Source organism: Camellia sinensis, chromosome 2, assembly GCF_055761805.1.
Source record: "Camellia sinensis isolate YWXY chromosome 2, ASM5576180v1, whole genome shotgun sequence".
In the NCBI taxonomy this organism is placed as follows: domain Eukaryota; kingdom Viridiplantae; phylum Streptophyta; class Magnoliopsida; order Ericales; family Theaceae; genus Camellia; species Camellia sinensis.
In genome coordinates, this window is record NC_138962.1 from 154,386,945 (window position 1) to 154,403,646 (window position 16,702).

A 16,702-nucleotide genomic window follows, 5' to 3' on the forward strand; every position below is an offset into this window, starting at 1 on the left:
ATATCATTACTTTTCTAACAATTGGCATTATCCTCAACATTCTGGCCAACACTCTAGTATTCGCTATGAAAAAATTCTTGAAGAAACTCCCTCCATCACCATTGAACACATCCATTCTAGGGAAGATAAAAGTCTTCTTCAATATTCTAAACTCTATATACTCAAGATCATTTCTCCTGGGGAATGGGGTCATCCCACTATTTTTCACAAATTTTCTGATCCTAATATTAAACCCAATCAGTACAATTATTATGACTACCAGCAAGCCTGGTACCATGTTTTTTATTTTCAAAATCGGTTCTTCTAGCATTCTTGGTGGATTTGTTTTAGACCAAATTTTGATATTGTTACTAAAGCAATTCCCACTTGGTTTGAATCATGGTGGACTCAATTCGGTCTACAATTTCAAGGCTTTACCAGCCCCTCTTCAAGAATCTTATCATATTTACCGAAAGATGCTAATCCTCCTTATCTAGAATTTTTATATTTCACAATAGATTTTAAATTTCCATGGATCATGGCCTATAAATATACTATTCGAGTACTTGGCAATACCAATTATCTTGCTCGCCAAATTGCAACTAAATGGTGGAAAAATTACAAGATTCCATCTGAACAATACCCTGATAAATTGTTTTCCTTTTACAAAGACTGCAAGAAAAAATCTGCTATTAATACAGCCCCTTCAGTAATGTCTTCCAGTCCAGACTCCAATAAGTCTTTTGACAATAATGCTTTTAAGTCTGAATTACAACAAAAATTAAAGGAAAAATATCTCTCAATTTCAAAATCTGAATTTGAACACATATACAAGAAAGCCATCAAAATGAAAATGATTCTCATGGTCGATGCAGAGTCATTTTCTGACTTTGAAGATGATATTGTATTAACCCTTCCTCCAATTCTCTCTCAATCTAAGCAATAGACGATTTCCTCACCCAAAATATCTTCTCCCATTAACTCTACAACATCACCACCAAAGATTCCCACTCAACACCTTGATGACGATTACTCTGACACGTGTCAAGGTGTAGATCTTAACAATTTGTGATCTATGCAAACCCATGTGATTCCAATAATTTTAATAAAGATGATTCCCTTTGCATCAAAGGACACTCTCCACTGACAAAAAAAAAAATGCGAGCCAACTCAATGCAAGCCAACTCATAAATAAAGTATAGCAATCCAATCAATACTGCTTTCAAGAACAATAATATTCACAATGGGCAAAACTCCACCGACGGAGTAATTCTCAAAGGACAAAGATGCTCAAAGGACAAAGCAAAAGACAAGCAAAAGCAGATTCTTCCCGGACTCCAATTCATTTCAATTCCGGGCTTCTATCTCTATAAAGGCCAACCATTCTTCCAAAGAAGGCAGGCTTTTCTCAATATCAAAGACTATTGTGTAATATCATAGTGTGACTATAGTGTCAGAAAATTTGAGTGTATTTAGAATTTGAGTTCGAGTGTGCTCAATGTGTGTATGTATTTAGTGAATGTTGTGTCCAATCTGCTTCTACGATCGTGACCCATTGTAAGTTTGTATGTTCTTTTCTTTTTTTTTACTTTGTATTTTGGTTTCTCATTCTAATAAAATTATTTTCCGTTAACATTTTTGATATTATAAATAATTTGTTTCCACGAAAACTCGTTTAAATGTAGACATAACTCATTAAGTTTGAAGATTGTGTTTAAATTATAAATTTATATAAAAATTCACGGATAAAAAAAATAAAAAAAAGTTTGAGATACAAACTCATGATATAAAAACAACTTAAAAAAAAGTTTTAGACAAAATTTGTTTTCCCGAAAAACTTAGAATATAGATGAAACACTCGAGAAATTTTAAGAATTTTTTTTTAAAAACATTTTGAAACTCTATACAAAGATTCTTCAAAGCACTTAAAAATGTTGAAAAAACTCAATAAAATTTCGGCTTTCATAAATTTTACTAATTTTTGTTCTTATAATTTTTTTTTATTTGATGTTATATGAATATAAACAATTTAAAAGTTTTATTATAAAATAAATAAATAAAAAAAGGAAAAAAAAAAAAAAAAAAACAAAAGATAGAATAGGAGACGTGGCCATGTGGGGCCATCACATGGAGGGTACTCGGAAACTTGTTGCCAACCCACTTCTAGTTAAGTGGGTATAGATAGATAGATAGAAGATTCCCACTAAAAATTCTTCAAAGCAGTTAAAGATGTTGAAAAAACTCAATAAAATTCGTTTTTCATAAATTTTACTAATTTTTTTCTTATAAATATTTTTTTATTTGACATTATATGAATACAAACAATTTAAAATTTTTATTATAAAATAAATAAATAAAAGAAAAAAAAAGAACAAAACAAAAGATAGAATAGGAGACGAGACATGGCCACGTGGGGCCATCACCTGGAGGGCACTTGGAAACTTGTTGCCAACACACTTGTAGTTAAGTGGGTAGAGATAGATAGATAGATAGAAGATTCCCACTTTAGTTCTTTACGTTGTGTTCATCCATTAAACTGTGAGTCTGTGACCATTGAAATGGACCAGACCTTCCTCACCTGTAGTGGTGGTCTTGCTATGTCACTGGCGAATCTGGATCCTCTGTAGCGCAGATGTAATCCTTTTGTAGTGCCTTAAAAAGAAGTCATTTTAGAATAAAATTTAAAAATAAAAATAAAAAAAAAAACAAAAACCTCAATCGACCTCTATCCACCCTCTTCAGCAACTCTCACTAGTTCTGATAGGGGTCACGTAGTTGGGAGGGAAGGAAAAGAGAGTGTCATGATGATGGGGTTAGATTTAGGTAAAAAAAAATCACTAAAAACATTAAAAAATTACCAACTTATATGAAAAAGTCAGATTTTTTTTTTTGTGTTTTTACTTTGCTTTTTGCACATTTTTTCAATAAAAAATTAGAAAAAATTAGAAAGTCATTCCAAATCTTGCCTTCCTTTGTATCTCTCACTTCTCGCATCTAAGTTGCGTCTCTCTCTTTGGACGATGACCTTGAAAAACCCTATCCGAGATGGGTTGTGCGAAGTGAGGTGGGGGGGTTTGAAGGGGAAGCAACAGGTTGGTTTAATTCTGAGGTTTGTTTTCATTTTCTTGCCTCATTCTTGTTGAATTTTTGCTTGGTTTTTTTATTTTTTATGATTATTTTTTTTGTCTACGAATATATGTCCTGTTACTCACGTCAACAACGCCGATGTTCTCTTTCATTTAGTTTCTTTACATAATTTATGAGAACAATGTTTTTTTTTTTTTTTTGCCGGACATGGATTTGTGGGTTTCGCAATAAATTTTATGTACTTTAATAATTATAGTGTTTAATTTTTTCATCAATCTGTAATTATTTTTGACAAATATTACTGCGGTGTGTAGTTTTCCCTTTTAATAAAGGTGGGAAGAAATTGAGTTGCTGTTATATTCATTTTTTTTTTTTAATCTTCCAGTATTCTCATAACATAAATTTTTTTAGGGGGACATTCAAGAAGAAAACATTCCAACCCCTTGATGCTAATTTCTTGTTGCCAATTTCTTTTTGGAACATTAGCTTTGGCTATTGTCATCATTTTAACTCAGTTATTTTCTGCACTGCACTTTTTTTTTTTTTTTTTTGATCGGCAAAGAAAAATTCCATTAAAAACATGAAATTTACGGGTACAAGGAAATAAAATGCAATGAGAGAGATTCGAAGAGTAAAACTCACTCTCCTACTACTGCTACTCGCGATCTTACAACCAACCTCTTAGCCTCACGATCTTACAATCAACCCCTTAGCCTCACTGTACTTGACTATTATTCATGCATGATATGGAGCATTGTCTTTGTCTATGTGTTTTAAAATTTTAACTGTACAATCCGGTATACGTATCTATTTGGATTAATGCAAGTATTCATTTTTTCCTTATGCACCTGCATATGATATATATAATCTAAATGATTTCTATAATTTTTCAGACTTATACTGAAGGCCCATGGCCTAGGATATTAAAATTGAAGGAATTGATATATATATATATATCATATGTTGGTGCATAAGGCAAGGCCCATGGCCTAGGATATTAAACTTGAAGAAATTGAAATATATATATATATATATATAAAATATGCTGCTACATAAGGAAATATAAGTGTGAACAATTGTAGAAATCATTTAGATTATAATGGTAACCCCCAAAAAAACAAAGAAACATGGTGATGCCTTTCAGTTTTTATATTATTGCATATATGGGATCCTTTACATTTGATTACAATTCGTTTTTAATTTTGGACAAAGGTTGGACCTAAATTCATATGCTGCAACAGAAGGAAGTAGCCATTCATTGTATTAGAGCATGTTAAAATCTGTGTGTATATATTTTTATTTATGTAGTTTTTTTTTGATCGGCAAAGAAAAATTTCATTAACAACATGAAATTAAAGGTACAGGAAGACGACATGCTTTGAGAGAGATTCGGAAGTATAAAAATACCCCTACTACTGCTACTCGCATCCATACAACCAACCCCTTGGCCTCACTTTTTTTTTTTTTTTAAACAAAAAAGTTAAGAAGAACTTAACTCTAAAAAAAAAAAAAAAAAAAAAAAAAAAAAAAAAAAAAAAAAAAAACCCACAAAATCAGCCCACAAAACCCAAAGCCACAGTCAAAACCCAAGACCAAATCCAAAAAAATTACAACTAAACTTTACCGCCCACCTGCAATTTTGAAAACTAAATCATACACCTATGCTACACTCCCAACGTCCGCTGCTACACTCCCACGCCTGACAACTTCCAACGCCCAATGCCCACCTGCTACTGCTGCTAAAACTTTTCCCCAACCTGCTGCACGCTCCTCTGCACCTACCGAGGATGTTCGCTGGCCGAAAAACTCCATAGCCACCGTCTCCATGGCTGGAAAAACTCCATTGCCTGACATCTCCAAGCTGCTATACTCCATGCTGCTTGACTCCCAAAACCCAGCCAAGGCCCACTCCGGACAACATGCTGCTACACCCAATGCCACACCTCACCTATGCTGCTGAACCAACCCTTGACCCACTTTCACGGTCGGAACTTGTTTTCTGAATCAAAACTCCGTACAACACCTAAGCAGCTTACTCCTCTTAACAACAACCACACATACTAATCAACCCGATTAATTTATTCACCCATGCTGCTGCCTACCAAACCCAAGACACACGCCACCAAAACCACAACATCGAACAAGCGCCGAGACACCACCATTTATCTAGATGAAGATCACCCCTCAAACTCCCACTCGAGAAGAAGCGCTCGAATGAACTCTTAGACAGATCTGGATCAACTACATCACCCTCGTTCCCTCCAAACAAAAGTACCGAAGCAACTCCATAGATCCGAAACCGAGTTATTTATGTAGTTGTTATATATGATACTTTGAAATTGGTGGTTTTGAATATAGAAGAAAATCTATGGATTTGATTCTTTGGCTAATATTTTCCCCTTTCAACTGGCCAGTGTATATATTTATATTTATCAGACATTTATTGTTATTTTTTCTTTTTTTACTTTCAGAGAGAAGACGTCGCTAGGAGCTTCCTATCATGTCGAACAAAGGTACTTATACAAAATTACCTATCATGGTATCATCTACTTTTTTTAAACCTCATCACACACAACTAAGTATTACATTTATGCTGTGTTTGGTTGGGGGATTTGGAGAAGGATTTGGAAAGAGAAAGGAAAAATGTGTGTGAAACTATGTGAAATATAGGCATAATTTATTCACATTTCACGTACCTTTTCCATTTCCCTTTCCAAATCCCTCCCCAAATCCTCCAACCAAACACAGCATTACTTGCTTTAATTTGCTTTTAAATTTTTGTAAATGATCAAACTTTTAGACATTGAGAATGGAGAGAACTTCTCTCTCTTTCGAATTCTTGTAGAATTGACCTAATTTTTTTAACAAAACTGCTTCTTAATTCTTTATATGTTATAAATGTTTTGATTTTGCTTATGTTTAACCTAGAAGCACTGCATACTTACTTTAATTTTCAATTCTTAGAAGAAGCAACAATTTATAAATATATGTCAAATATATGGGTGATAATTAAGCATTATTAGTTGTGCTTTTTTTTAGGGGTATGCTTATCGAGATTAATCTTAGTTCACTTTCCAGTTGAGGAGTTATATGGATTATGCTTCATTTGTCTGTTCCCAACACCCCAAACAACCCCCCAACCCCCCCCCCCCCCCCCCCCCCCCCTCTGGTGGCACACTTACAACTAACTTTTCAGAAAATATATGAAATGTTAGTCACTGGAATATTGAGGATCGTGATACGTTTTTCAAGTTTTGTGTTGACTGCATTCTATTTTTACTTCACAATTAGGTAAAAATAGTAAGTTCTTGAAGCAAGGAGGAGAAGAAAAAAAAAAAAAAAACCACACACATGAGAGAAAGGTTCATAGAAATGGAACAATAAAAAAGATTATTTGATTTTTTTTTTTTTTTTTTAATCTGCAAAGAAAGCTTTATTGATGAAGCACATACATGATACAATGGAAGACATCAATAAATATCTTTCCAAAAGTTGGCAAAAAAGAGAGATGCCACGTATTTGTTCATGAAAGGATTATTCTGTTTTATGGTCTATTCGGAAGGTTCCAAATGGCTACGTTTTAAAAAATGATGAACTCAATTGGTGGGATATTGATTCACTTGATCAAGTAAGGGTTGATTTTTTCAGTTAACACAATGAATCATTAAAAAAAATTTCCCCATTATAGTAGGTCAATTGGTGGTGTTATTGATCTGATTGGGTGTTTTTTTTTTTTTTTTGATTTGATCGGCAAAAAGAAACTTTTTTTTTTTTTTTTATCTGATTGGGTGTTTTATTGGTTTTCAAAGTGGAATGTGCAGAGTTTTATTTTTTATGCACTTCTGATTCAGCTCTTATAGATTGTATCATTCTAAACTTTAACATGTTTGATAAATTGCCTAAAATGAGTGGAGAAAAGAGTGGGAGATTAAATTGTACAAACAAAAACATTGTTTCTATTATTGGCTCTTCTACACCTATATGGTTTCAATGGTGCAATGGTGGATTTGTTACCTTGGGTTGCCATATAAGCCATTCCATGTGCCACAGGATATTACGTAATATTATTAAGAAGGTCGAGTTTTATGTACCTTCTAGAATTAGAACTTAGATCTCACTTTGAGCTTCTTGCAATTGACAAGCACTTTGAGTCTCCTTGTTCCTTATGTAGTTGTTCTTCAAGCTAAATGCCATGCAAATTTTATGAAGTACCTAAAGACACAAGCCGGTGCTTTGTGTTGGAACACCTTGAGGGTGGTTTGTTTTCTTTTGTTGAAGTGTCTATTTTTGTTTTACGATTCATCTGTTTTTGGTATTTTAGTTAGGTTCATAAATTTTGCTTTGTTCAACAATCATTCTTTGATATGTGATCACTTTGTATGAATTCATTTTGTTATTAGGGAAATAGTTTACTCTATTCTAGTTTAGCTTATTGATTATATGCAATACCTAACAGTTTTTAATGTTATTTGATTCCTTATCTTACTACCCTTGTGTTTTCAAGATTTTGAACTTCTTTTTTTTTAGTGCTTGATTAAAGTTTTTTTATTAGAGATTTGTGGACCGAAAGAAAAAAAAAAAAAAAAAAAAAGGAAAAAGTGAAAAAAACTTCTTTTGTTTTATACTTTTTCTATATATTTTTCTTTCTTTTCACAAATGCCTTTTCGATGGATATAAGTTTTAAATCAAGCAATTTGTGATTGCTTCAACTATGGGCATGGCCTATTGTGCGAATTACGGCGCCTCGCAACTAATATAATATCAATAATGCTAGGTATCATGAAAATAATGTCATGAAAAGTCTTCATGAAAATTCTCCACCATTGATTAGATTATAGTGTTTGTAGTGTTTTATTGTATGTTATGCATTCACCATTGGATTAGTTTCATGAAGTTTTTCATGATATTTACTTCATGATACGTAGCATTACTCATATAATATAAGGCAATTGAAGCCTTTTGAACAATGAAATCACTATTCATTAATGGCTTCTATTTTGTCATTTTTGTCAATAATACCCTTAGTGCTTGAGCTTTGAATACATTTCAGGTGAGGATGTTTTGGATAATTAACCTATCTAAGCCCTCAAATGCAATATGTGATGTGAAATTTTAAATGTAATTACTTTTTTGCCCTTCTATTTTGTTGATATTCATTCACTATTTTCTAGGTCCTTTTTTGAAAATTTGAAACCAACTCTTTCTGTCGCCTAGATGCTATAGGCCATTATTATACTTCATTTCCTTTGTATTCGGAAAATCCATCGAAAAAATTTATACAGGAAAAAAAAACACTGCAATATTAATGTGGTAATTTTATTATTTAAATAAAAAACATTGACATAGGCCCAATTTGACAAGTGGTTTTTTGGTTTTTTTTGGGTTAAAATTTACAAAAGAAAAAAAGATAAAATAAATTAAAATAATCAATAAGACAAAATATCACATTAAGGCCTAGTTTGGGAAGACTAAATAAGTGCACTTTTTGACTTTTTATGAAATATGGGTTGGGTTTGGGTTGGGTTTGAAGTGATGTGTTAGAGAGGTGATGTGACTTAAATAAGATGATGTGACTTAAATAGGATAGTGACTTTTTGACTTTTTGCCTTTTTTCAGTCATGCCAAACTTGCCTTTAAGCTATAAAATTTCACTTTTTTTCTCACAAACATCACATCCAACTATAAAAAAATTCAACTATCTTCTCAAATACAAAAATTTTAACTTGTCAAAAATTAAAATAGCCTACTAACATAACCAACTTCCCAAACGATGCCATCGACAACCAAGCGTATTTGAAGGTTTTAAACCTCTGTTAAAAAAAGAAGAAGGTGGTTTTAAACCTAGATAGTTCGCATGTTAATTTACATACTCATCTACCTTTTAATTTTATTAATTTTTTTCCCATATAAGTGGCTATTTTAATTATTTTTTTGTTTTTTGTTTTTTGGCTCAAATTTGAGGTAGAAAAATCAATATATTTGGAAAATTGTTTCTGGCTTTTGACTAAAAAAACATATAGGAAATAAAAGTTTGGATTTGCTCAAGTAGAAAATCTCAACTTTACAAGTGAAATTGGTGCATTATGAGATCAATTTGTACTCATCTTAGTGAATTGAACTGTTCACCTTAGATGACAAGTTGAGAAAAATATGTATACGAAAATTGAATTTATCAGGCATAGCCAATCACATAATCAAATCACATATATTTTATAACAAATTGATAGACTATTTTTAAAATCATGTATTACCGTATAGATAAAAATGATCTGATGGTATATGACAATTGATATTTGATCTTAATTTTTTGCATTAACAATTTTCTTAGTTAATTGTATGAGATGAACGGTTTAAATTAGCCAATGAGTCCAAATTAGGCTCATAATGGGTCGATTTCACCATAAAGTTGAGATTTTCACCTTTAGCAAATCTGAACTTATTTAGTTTTTTTGTTAAAATCTTTACGTCCCCAATGAGGCGTATAAAATTAGCTAGTAAAATTAATTACTTGAAGATCTTAGACTTTGATTCCGCATAAGAAAAAAAAATATAGAAAGATTCAAATTTCATTCATTTTTTTAAAAAAAAATTTTATAGCAATTTTTATTATCTATGAATTCATCCACAAGATTTAAAATCTTTATTGCTATACTTTTGCTTTTATTGACACATGCATTTGATAACTATATTTTGAAAGTAATTTTGTATGGTCATCATCTTAATATAAATTTCTTGCATCATGGGTATGGTAAATCATGTTCGCAAGTGGCCGTGTGAACAATGAGGGCAGGTGGCCTTCACATGGCAATCTGCCACGAAGAGTTAAGAGTGGGTCATCAAATTACATGAATATAATAAATACAGTGTGTGTAATGATCATGAAAGATTTTCCACCGTTATATTATACACACAAAAAAATATCACACACTAATCAAAGGAGGAGAAATCTTCATGAAAAATTTTATGATATTTTTTTCATAATTTCTAATATTATTTATATGTATATATATATATATGAATATATATCCTCATAGCGACTAGCAAGTATAGCAAGATGAGAGTGTAGCAGCAATATTATACATTGTTGTTCTCGCAGCCTATCCCTCCATCTCCTTCAATGTGGCGGGTGCCACCGAGGCCTCATACAGAGACTTCATAGGGGAACTGCGAGAAATCGTGTCACGGGGAACCCGTACAGTAGATGGTCTACCAGTGCTGAATCCCGAAAGTAAAGTGCTAGTTGGGAACCGATTCGTTCTGGTCCGTCTCATCAATGGCGACACAGTCACCTTGGCAATAGATGTGGTAAACCTTTATGTGGTGGCTTTTAGTGGTGCAAATAACAAATCCTACTTTTTCAAAGACGCTACGACACTTCAACTCAAAAATTTATTTGTCGACACCAAACAAACCAAGTTAAGCTACACCAGCAACTATGACATCCTTGAGAAGCAGTCAAAGAAGAGGGACCAACTCCCTCTGGGACCAACTCCCCTAGCTGACGCCATCACAAGGTTGTGGAACGGTCGGAGTGTAGCAGAACCGCTCCTTGTGGTCATTCAGATGGTCTCAGAAGTGGCAAGGTTCAAACGCATTGAGGAACAAGTCCGCAAAAGCATAACCGGTCGAAACACTTTCACACCAAAAGGTTTGATAGTGAGCATGGAGAACGAATGGTCGCCTATGTCCAAGCAGGTTCAGCTTTCCAAAGATGGAGAGCACTTCATTAAGAGCGTTCAGCTTCAAGATGACAATTACAAGCCCCTCATAGTAAACGACTTTACTACACTCAGTCGCTATACCATGGTAGCGATTCTTCTCGACAAAAGCAGCAGGAGCAATATTGCTCTGGCCGAAGACTTCGTCAACGACGAATTGTTCAACTCTGAAATTGCTGTAACTACCTAAACACCACATCTCACCCTTAAATTGTTCTGTGAACTGGTTTCAGAACATAAAATAAACAGTTACCCTTCATCTTCCTTCACAGATAAGTCTGCTTTGCATTTTCGTTTTGGACTCTTTTGTATTTCTTAATCAATGTGGGGGTTAATATGATCCATTGGCATATGGCTTTCTTCTTCTTCTTCTAGTTGTTTTTTTTTTTTTTTTTTTTTTTGCTTTTTCCCTCTTATACTGTATCTATTCTAGTATATACTAAATGCGAAAAAAGTTATTAAAATAATATTGCAAGAAAGATATATGAAAAAAAAATAGAATTAAAGGGTAAGATTAGCAGTAACTTCAATCAAACATAAAGTATATACAAATATTTTAAAAAGCTGTACCATATTTACAAAAGATATATTTATTTTTTAATCGGCGAAAAAGAAACTTTATTGATAGAATAAACAAGTACAAAGTACAAAGTAAATTACATCAATAAAAAAAAGGAGAGTACAAAAGTATCACAATGAGTTAAATCATCCCAATTAGGTTGGCACCAAAAAATCCATCCGATCATTTGCTAGCACCCACAGAGTTAGTGAGAGACCAACCAACAGACATTCAACCATCATCTAGGACAGACCAATCCACACCATATCCCAACACAGTCAATCAGCCATCCTACCATTTACTAGCCCCTTAGCAAAATAAGACCTGTTGCAAAAAAACCCTCGACAGCAGAACATAGCAGACCAGCGCCAAATCATGACCTTGACCACCAAACAGCACCAAACAGCAGCAGCAGAGCATACCATCACACAACACTAGCACCACACAAAAATAGCAACATCCAAAACCATCAGACAGCACTACAGCAGACAGCTCCACACTAGCTCAACTACCATTGCTTAGGCAAAATAAGACCTGGTCTAAAGTATGCTGCGCAAAATCAGTGGTTGATATCATAACTCCAGCCACAAATGAGTCTAACTTAAGACTAAGGCTAAACTTGACACAGTAGTAGAGCTTAGCAGACCAACAAATCACAACCTAAGCATCCAAGAAGCAAAAGGCAGCAGCAACGGAAGTAGAACAACAGACCTCCTCATAATCCCAACTGAGATCTTTACCCGTCCAAACTCTCCCCTGTGCAAACTCCTCCATCTTATAGTCATTGATCTTGAAAATGTTATTTTGACTTGAAATTGATTATATGCATTTTGGGTAGGCTTGGCCAAGAGTTTTGTTTCATCTGGACAACAAAAACAGCAGTAGACTATTCACCATCTAGCAAGAGTTCAATTAACTCAACTGCTTTTTCTTCCTACCACCACCAGCCTTAGGCTTTTTGTTACTAGATTCCTTCTCAGCCTTCACATTTGTTTTCGGCCCTGAGTTGACTTGCTCTTGGCAACTCTAGATTCCTTCTCAGCATAACAGCAGTAAACATACACCAGTAGGCCAAGACAAACAACAAACACCCCTTACTAATCTTCCTCAAGGTACGCCCCGTGAACCACCTCCCAAACAAAATCTAATTTGACCCAGATTGGAAACAAAATCATTGACAGTGAACAGATGGACCTTAATGCTGTGTTTGGTTGAGAGATTTGAGGAGGGATTTGGAAAGGGAAAGGGAAAAGGCGTGTGAAACTATGTGAAATATAAGCACAATTTATTCACATTTCACCGACCTTTTCCATTTCCCTTTCCAAATCCCTCCTCAAATCCCTCAACCAAACACAACATAAATACTTTTTTGAACCAAACAACTAATCTAAACTTAATAAGATCACTTACACCAACCTCATTAGGGACAACCTCCCTAAACAAACACTCATAATGATGATTCGACAAAGACTACATTACAACTAAAGGAATAGCTTTCCACATCATCCTCTCTTTTTTGCTTAGCCTCACCCCTGTCCACCACTCAAGAGTAGCCTCCACTGTCTCTGGCATTGCACCTTGAACACCCCACCATCTTAGCATTGCTGACCATACTCTCCAAGCAAATGTACAAGACAATAACACATGGTTAAGTGACTCATCCACAGATTTGTACAGACAGCATACTGAAGATGCATTATCATTCATAACACTAATCCTGATAAGAAAATCTGCAGTCTTTAACCTACCTTTCCATGCAAGCCAACCAAAACATTGAACTCTAGGGAGGAATGTGCTTGACCCAAAGGCTTTTGCTAATAGGACTTAGGTTGCTAAAACCACCTGCCAAAAATTTATACACTGATTCCACTGTAAATCTCCCAATTGTAGAAGCATTCCAGACTAGTGTATTTTCTGATGATTGCCTAATAACAGGACAAGCCTCTAACTGGCTTACCAATCTGGTGGCCTCCACTCTTTCCCAATCATATAATTCCCTTTTAAAATGGAACAACCACTCACCAGATTCCTCCTTTCTGACCACCATAGCAGATAGAAACTTCCCTTTGTTTACTACCGATCTATACAAGAGTGGGAATTCATGTTTGAGACATAAGTTAACACACCATTTATCAACCCAGAACTTGACTCTATGGCCATTACCCACTTTCACCTTACAATTATCCACATAAAACTCCACCAGTCTGCTACTCGGTTCAAGGCCCGATACCATATCCTTCCAAAGTTTAGAGCACCTGCTATTAAGGCTAATTAAAGGCCTCCAATTCCCCTCCTCCTCAATTATATACTTACTACAAATAACTCTTCTTCACAATGCTTTGCTCTCAACACCAAACCTCCACCACCATTTCAATAAAAGGCAATCATTGACCTCCTTAGTTCTCCTAACCCCCAAACGCCCTTGCGCAACTAGTTTGGATACTTCCTTCCATTTTACTAGGTGAACCTTCTTTCTCAAATCAGATCCTCCCCAGAGAAATGAGGCCTGAATCTTGTCTAGCTCTCTACAAACCCGTTGTGGTAGTTTATACAAAGACAGATAGTAAATAGGCAAAGAAGAAAGAACAGATTTAATTAAAGTGAGTCTCGATGCGAATGAGAGTAATTTCCATATTTACAAAATATATACACATATTAAAAAAAATGATATATGATGAATCTGTAGAAAATCTAATTTTGGTGGTATGAGACTGAGAATATAATTGAAAATCTTATATAAGATATAGAACAAATTAGTATTATTTAATTTAGTATTATTTTTTGTTTATGTAATTGATTGATTGTGTTACGTATGAAGAGAATGCATGTTAACATCGTTGAACTTTTTTTTTTAAAGTAAAAATCAAAAATTTACATTTTGACATGAAGTCATGTGGTCCAAAATCAGATGTCCAGTTCAATAATCTATTAAAATTGTTTTGATACAATTTTTTGACATAGATTTGTAAAAATATTAAACAATATATAATAAGAAATAAATAGTAAAATGATCGTCCTCGTGTTGTCAAAGGTATTTTATAATTAGGTATGGCTCCTCTCCAGGAGTGTTGGGCATTGATGGACTCTAATATGAATCCATGTCGATAATTTAAACTATTCAATGTGTACAATCCATCAAGTACACTATTTCTGCAAAAAATTATATTAATTGAATATCGATAACCACTTGATCTGATTACACTTCTGTTGCAATTTAGTTTGAAAATGTGATCTGATCAAGTAGTTACTAATATCTAATCAATATAATTTTTTACAAAAATAATATACTAGACGAGTTTTATATATTGTATGGTTTGAATTATTGATATAGGCTCAAATCAAGGCCCATCAATCAAGTCCACCTTCAAAGAGAAATGAAGGTAGACTTGATTGATGGAAAGAGAAGCCAATGTGGTTGGATTTGGAAAATGAGAGACGCATATAAGCAATGTGTGGGAAAAAGAAAATGAGATTATACATCTTGCTTGTTTTCATTTTTCAAAAAATACTTTTTAGAAAATTTTACTTTCTTATTTTTCGTGTTTTTTTGTTTTTATTGAATTTTTTTAATATTTTAAGCAATTTTTTTTACTTTTTAGACACATCTAACATAAATATACCTAAAAAGTAAAAAAATTGAAAAACAAATATTTTAAAAATTCACTAAATACCAAAAATACAAAAAAAAATACAACAATTCAGTACATATTTTGTATTTTTATGTATTTATTAATTTTTTTAAATATTTTTTCACAATATTTTTACTTTTTAGATACATCTAAGTAATGTGCATCTAAAAAAGTAAAAAAAAATGTTTAAAATTTTAAAAATATTCACTAAAAATAAAAAAACATGAAAACCAAAAAACTCAATTTTTAAAAAAATTAATCCAAAAAACTCAAACCAAACACACTGATAAATGTTTGTAATACGCGATTTAGCAGTTTCTATGTATTAGAGAAGGTTTTGATATCTAAGATTTTCTATTTTTGTCATCAGCTACATTGTTTTTTAACACCATTTATTCATAAATTTCAATTTTAATTATCTCATCACTTTGTTTTCAATAATATGAATCATTATAGAATCTTTCTACTAGTAACTTATTTTTTTATATATGTTTCTAGTTTTGTACTTCAAAATATTCCTCTAATTCTTGAATCTTTAACATAATAAAGCGACATTAACAAAAAAAAAAAAAAAATTTGCAATGTTTTTATCCTGTAATAAAGCAATTGGGAAAATATAAGCTATTTTTTCAAAAAAAAAAAGTAATACTGATGGATACACTCTCAAAATCCTCTATTGCATATTATACAAGTACTCTTTTCAAAATCATGAAAGCATTATTTTTTAATGCCAACAAGATTTTAAAATTAAAATTGAAAAAAAAAATTGCATAAATACTTACAGTTGAAAATTGCCTCTCAAAAAGTCCAAGCTTAAGAATCGCATCAGTTAGGTTAGAATTTGCCTTTCCCACTAATTGAAAAAGCATTTTCCTTTCCATTGTAAAGGTTCCAGTTTTCTCCATCCCACAATTAATATCAGTGAATTCTTCAACTATCCCATCAACCTACTATTGGCAAAAACTATTGTATGGGAAAGAAATAAACATTCTTATATAATCATGTTGATCAAGTCTGCATTCCTCCGTACGACGTCGCTTTACTCCTTAAAAATACAAACGTGAGCTAGCCGGCGGGTGTGTGCCGGATACCTCTCCGATGCCTAAGTCAGCAAAATAGACAAATAGACAAAAAGCTTTGTATGTTCAGGAATCAAAGTTGTGTTACCTCTCCATAGGTGATGTTGTGAGCTTTTATAGGTTCCGCATGGTACAATCCTAGTAGGACTCTTACTCCTCCATGTAGAGTCCTCCTAGGAGTCATACTCCTGAAAGATAATGCTTAATCTTCAACACCCTCCTTACTGCTTAAACCAAGTGAGATGGTTTCAAACCGGTAGTATGGCAAAACGACCGGGATAACATAGCCATGCTAAACGGGCCAAAACGACCGAACTCTAGTTAGCTCGGCTCTCTCTTCACAGCTTGTAACTCGGTTTCACCTATTGAGATCGAGCTAACCATAGCAAGCTTGGACCGGGCTAACTAAAGCTAGGCTTACCGTGCGAAGTCACTGTAACGCCCTCAAAATAACAACATTAAACCCAACAAATAAGACATGCATTGATATTCAAAGGTTCTACATTCTCTCATTTAACAGAGTTTTATTACATAAGTATTACATGTTAACAACAAAAGCAAAATGCCCTACGGGCTTACAGCTTTCCAAGTTAACACTTGGTTACACAAAAAGGAGTACTAACTCATACACATTAAGCCCTTGGCTTGAAT

The 16,702-nt window shown here is 33.4% G+C and overlaps 1 protein-coding gene across 8 annotated transcripts; it reads left to right on the forward strand.

Annotated features, from left to right (window-relative positions):
- The first annotated feature begins 1,363 nt into the window (after positions 1-1,363).
- Positions 1,364-11,152, forward strand: LOC114282015 (nigrin b). Of its 8 annotated transcripts, none has more exons than XM_082915840.1 (4): positions 1,364-1,544; positions 3,478-3,557; positions 5,537-5,579; positions 10,163-11,152. In XM_082915840.1, exons 3-4 carry the CDS (start codon positions 5,567-5,569, stop codon positions 10,972-10,974), a joined length of 825 nt encoding a protein of 274 aa, XP_082771966.1. In that variant the 5' UTR covers positions 1,364-1,544; positions 3,478-3,557; positions 5,537-5,566; the 3' UTR covers positions 10,975-11,152. The 8 variants fall into 8 exon arrangements, with proteins under 8 accessions (XP_082771966.1, XP_082771965.1, XP_028080442.2 ...); XM_082915839.1 differs by having other exon boundaries at positions 1,364-1,536; XM_082915841.1 differs by lacking the exon at positions 1,364-1,544 and adding an exon at positions 1,996-3,088.
- Positions 11,153-16,702: the final 5,550 nt, after the last annotated feature.